Source organism: Chiloscyllium plagiosum, chromosome 18 (genome assembly GCF_004010195.1).
Source record: "Chiloscyllium plagiosum isolate BGI_BamShark_2017 chromosome 18, ASM401019v2, whole genome shotgun sequence".
In the NCBI taxonomy this organism is placed as follows: Eukaryota; Metazoa; Chordata; class Chondrichthyes; order Orectolobiformes; family Hemiscylliidae; genus Chiloscyllium; species Chiloscyllium plagiosum.
In genome coordinates this window covers 7,161,253-7,166,506 of record NC_057727.1, presented here as the reverse complement: position 1 = coordinate 7,166,506, position 5,254 = coordinate 7,161,253, and the positions used below count along the sequence as shown (strand labels likewise).

At 45.9% G+C, this 5,254-nt stretch overlaps 1 protein-coding gene across 1 annotated transcript in view; it reads left to right on the top strand.

Annotated features, from left to right (window-relative positions):
• Nucleotides 1-5,254, top strand: part of LOC122559237 (collagen alpha-1(VII) chain-like) — a 262,907-nt gene that overhangs the window by 84,402 nt on the left and 173,251 nt on the right. The window contains exons 35-36 of the mRNA XM_043708618.1: nt 1,627-1,662; nt 3,648-3,683. Of these exons, the coding sequence (XP_043564553.1) occupies nt 1,627-1,662; nt 3,648-3,683 (72 nt within the window). The remainder of the gene's footprint in view (nt 1-1,626; nt 1,663-3,647; nt 3,684-5,254) is intronic.

Below are 5,254 nucleotides of genomic sequence, written 5' to 3'. Positions count from 1 at the left end.
GGGCGGAGAGGTTGGGAAGAAGATTGCAGGTTAGGAAGGCGGTGCTGAATTTGAATTCAGCACCGCCTTCCTAACCTGCAATCTTCTTCCCGACCTCTCCTCCCCCACCCCAGTCTGACCTATCACCCTCACCTTGACCTCTTTCCACCTATCACATTTCCGACGCCCCTCCCCCAAGTCCCTCCTCCCTATCTTTTATCTTAGCCTGCTGGACCAACTTTCCTCATTCCTGAAGAAGGGCTAATGCCCGAAACGTCGATTCTCCTGTTCCCTAGATGCTGCCTGACCTGCTGCGCTTTTCCAGCAACACATTTCCATCCCTTGTCTTTGAGGTGATTGTGGGTTTGGAAGATGCTCTCCAAGGAGCATTGGTGATTTTCCACTTCATTGGAGAGTGGTACTTCTGGGATAATGGTTGTCATTGTCTCCATTGGGAATACTTCCTGGTGAGCATGTTTATCTCCATCAACCAAGAATCTGCACAGAGCACATTTGAGGAAATTCTCTTTGAGGCGGTTCCATCGAAGTTCTACTGATTTGGAGCGAGAGTCACTCCTCTTGGCCAGCCATTTCCCAGAGCACTTGCAATCTCCTACCACGCGGTGGGCAGTTCTCCAGTGTCCTGCCTGAGTTGCAAATGTGCATGTTTTTATTTACAAGAAATCACCCCACAGATTGTGGGATTTACAAGAATACTGTTGTGTGGCAACCCCATTCATTCCTAGGGAACTACAATACAACCTCAATTATCTGAACATCAATTTTCCGTATTTCGGATGATTCGAACAAGATTTCAATCTCCCGTAAAAATGGCATTAGGCAACTCAGCATTCAGTTATTAGTTAAACGGCATTATGGAGCGCATTGCCAGAAAGCCGAGAAATGTTCGGATAACCAGCACTCTCAAAATACCGCTTGTTTCCGGTTATCCGAACAATGGGTTATCCGAACAAAATACTCCCTGTCCATCTTGTTCGGATAATCGAGGTTCTACTGTGTTGAACTTGCGCTGACTTTACTTTTGAACCAGACCCAAGCCCTCCCTAGCTGTTCCGCCAAGAACAACCTCCCTCCCAGACTGGCACAGGCATCAACGTACCCTCTCTCCACATCCAATCACAACCTTCCCAATACGCAACATTTGCCTGCAGACACCAAATCCCCCTGCCTGACCCGACCAACTCTTCCAAACCTTGACCCACCCTTCCCTCTCACTCACTGACCCACCCCCTCACACAGTTGGCTCTCAATGCCAGCCATTCTGCACCCTCATCCATTGACCTTACACCTATACCTTCTCCCAGTAATCATCAAATTGACTTTGGGATCTCGAAACAGTTTACTTACTGGAATATGGTGCTATTCCTGCAAAAGCAGGCCTTGGCTTCTGCAAGCATTCACCCCAATGCAGCCTTGCATGGTTTTGCTAGACTGCATCAATTAAGATGGGTCTAGCATTGGAATTGGGCACCTTTCATTCTGCAAATTGACAACGAGGTAGTTTTCTGTCTTACTTGGAAGACTAAAGCTATTTTCATCTGTGCTCATTCCTCTACGCTATTATGGACAGGAGTGCTAGCTGAAGAAATACCATGTGTAGTAATTGTCATTTTACTTCCTTTATAGGGATTGCCAGGTACAAGTGGCCCCAGAGGTGAAAAGGTGAGAATGTTATTCCTCAGGATAGGAAATCATTTGGCCTGTTGATTTTTCACTGATGGTGAGATCCACATCCCACTCAAAAAGCATCCAGGTCACGTCAATCCCTCTTCCTCTGGTACACTGAACTTTCAATGTTTCTTGAAGAAAACAGTCTTCCAGCGTTTTTGTTCAAGAGTAATTCGACTTTCATATTCCGTGTTTATTTGATTACATTACAGTGTGGAAACAGGCCCTTCGGCCCAACAAGTCCACACCAACCCGCCGAAGCGCAACCCACCCATACCCCTACATTTACCCCTTACCTAACACTACGGGCAATTTAGCATGGCCAATTCACCTGGCCTGCACATCTTTGGACTGTGGGGGGAAACCGGAGCGCCCGGAGGAAACCCACGCAGACACGGGGAGAACGTGCAAACTCCACACAGTCAGTCGCCTGAGGCAGGAATTGAACCCGGGTCTCAGGCGCTGTGAGGCAACAGTGCTAACCACTGTGCCACCGTGCCGCCCTTTGATCTCTCTCCCTGTAAACTCTCAGAAATGGTGGGGTTTCAGGAGTTGACTCCAGAGACAGTGCCATCTTTGGCGAGATGTGATTGGAGAGGCTGCTGATTCGAAGACAGGGTAGCTCATTTCCGCCTGTCGCGACCTGTGATGTAGTTTCCAATCCAGGGCATATTTCTCTGAGAAATCTACCTTCTTCGTCCTGCTAAAAGACAAAACAGGCATCACTGACATTGTCTCTCAAGCTCAAGTGGGGAGGCAATCCTTGCAATTAATGCATCACTGTTTAGTATCATGAATACTCTTTCCCCTAGATACTATGTGCTAGCTCAGGAGGTAGTATTCTCTCCACTAAAATAAAACATTGTTGATGTATTCCTGAAAATTTAGCCTGTTGCATTGGTGGAGTGCTGCACTGTCAGTGGTGCTCTCTTTTGGATGGAGCCTTAAATCGATGCACCTCAGTCGGATGTAACAACCTTGTGTTGCTGTTCAGGACTCCTGATTAACATTTATCCCTCAGCAAACATGACAGACAGGTTAATAGAGCAAAGAACTGCAGATATTGGAAATTGGAAACAAAAACAGAAATTGCTGCAGAAACTCAGCAGATCTGGTAGCATCTGTGAAGAGAAAACAGAGTTAACGTTCTTCAGCAACTGTTCTTGAAGGGTCAGTTCTGAAGAAAGGTCACTGGACTTGAAATGTTAACTCTGCTTTCTCTCCACAGATGCTGCCAGACCTGCTGAGTTTCTGCAGTAATTTCTAACCTTGTTTATTAAGCAAGTTACACGGGGTCCCTGATTTAAGAACATCTGACTGATGAACACTCATACGTACGAATGAGATCCCTATTATTTTAATTTTAAAGTTCTGTCTTGCAAATGTTTGACTGTGCTTATGAACGGATATTTTAACTGTACTGTGTTGTGTTCGACTTACATACAGATCAACTTCCAAACGCAGTCAGGAGCGCAAGTCTTTTGTAACCCAGGAACCTCCTGTATCTGGTCATTATCACATTGCTGTTTGTGGGATCTTGCTATGCGCAAATTAGCTGTCACAATTCCTACATTACCACAGTGACTGTAATGGTGGTAGTAACAGTGAATGTTACACATCACTGATTGTAAAATGCTTTGCAGCATCCTAAACTCATGAAAGGTACTATAAAAATTCCTTCTTTGTGCAAGCATTTTTGACAATTCAGTGTTAAACTTTGCAAAAATCTTCATAACAAGGCTATCCTTTATTCCCACCCCGCTTCCCAATTTTAATTGCACATATTGAATCCCTTACATTATCTTCATATATTTCAGTCTCTGCAGTACACCTTCAATAGCTGATGAGTGATTTACTGCAGCTAACCCCCTTGTTGTCACTCACCTTTTATCGCCTTATAGTTGGTTGTATCTCTGTGTGATTGTGTTGTCGTTAGTTTCTGTGTTCACAAGAAGTTCTCACTGTGTTTCTTTAAACAGGGAAACGAGGGGCGACAAGGAGAACCAGGGCGTTCTGTAAGTATCATGGAACTGCAGGAAAACCAAACAACACAGAGAGGCCACTCTACCCATTATGCCTGTGCCAACCCTCTGAAAGAGCTGTTGAGCTCGACCTACCTCCTTCTCCTGCTGTACAGCACTTTTTTTTCCCCCTTCAAATATTAATCAAACATTTTGATGTTACTGGTGAATCTGCTTGCTTTGCCCTTTCTTGCCGCGTGTTCCAGTTTGGATCAACTGTATTCAGAATATTATGAGTAATTCTGGGACCTGTGGAGAGGGTTCCTGAGGAGTTTTACATGAATGATCCTGACACTGAAGGGTTTGTCATAAGAGGACTGGTTAAGGACTGTGGGTCTGCACTCGATAGAGTTCAGAAAGATGAGGGTGATCTGATTGAACCTTACAGAATACCGAGAGGCCTGGATAGAGTGGACATGGAGAAGATATTTCCACTAGTAGCAGAGACTAGGACCTGAGGGCTCAGCTTCAGAGTGAAGTAATGACTGAGATGTGGAGGGGTTCCATCAGCCAGAGAGTGGTGAATCTACCGGAACTCATTGCCACAGAGGGGTTGGAAGCCAGGTCATTGAGTGTATTTAAGACAGAGATAAATAGGTTTTTGGTTAGGGGATCAAAGGTTACAGGGGAGAAGACAGGAGAATGGGATTGAGAAACATATCAGCCATGATCGAATGGCAGAGCAGACTTAATGGGCCGAATGGCCTGATTCTGAAGAAGAAGAATACAGCGCAGTACAGGCCCTTTGGCCCTCGATGTTGCGCCGATCCAAGCCCACCTAACCTATACTAACCCACTATCCTCCATATACCTATCCAATGCCCGCTTAAATGCCCATAAAGAGGGAGAGTCCACCACTGCTGCTGGCAGGGCATTCCATGAACTTACGACTCGCTGAGTGAAGAACCTACCCCTAACTTCAGTCCTACATCTACCCCCCCTTAATTTAAAGCTATGCCCCCTTGTAATACCCGACTCCATACGCGGGAAAAGGTTCACACTGTCAACCCTATCTAACCCCCTAATCATCTTGTACACCTCAATCAAGTCACCCCTAAACCTTATTTTCTCTAATGAAAACAGCCCCAAGTGTCTCAGTCTTTCCTCATACGATCTTCCTTCCATACCAGGCAACATCCTGGTAAACCTCCTCTGCACCCGTTCCAGTGCCTCCACATCCTTCCTATAGTATGGCAACCAAAACTGCACACAATATTCCAGATGCGGCCGCACCAGAGTCTTATACAACTGCAACATGACCCCAGGACTCCGGAACTCAATCCCTCTACCAATAAAAGCCAGTACGCCATATGCCTTCCTCACCGCACTATTTACCTGGGTGGCAACTTTCAGAGATCTGTGTACATGGACACCAAGATCCCTCTGCTCATCCACACTACCAAGTATCCGACCATTAGCCCAGTACCCCATCTATTAGCCCAGTACCCCATCTGCAAAGGAGCAACTTTTTCATGCAGAGGGTGGTGCGTGTATGGAATGAGCTGCCAGAGGAAGTGGTGGAGGCTGGTACAATTACAACATTTAAAAGGCATCTGGATGGGTAT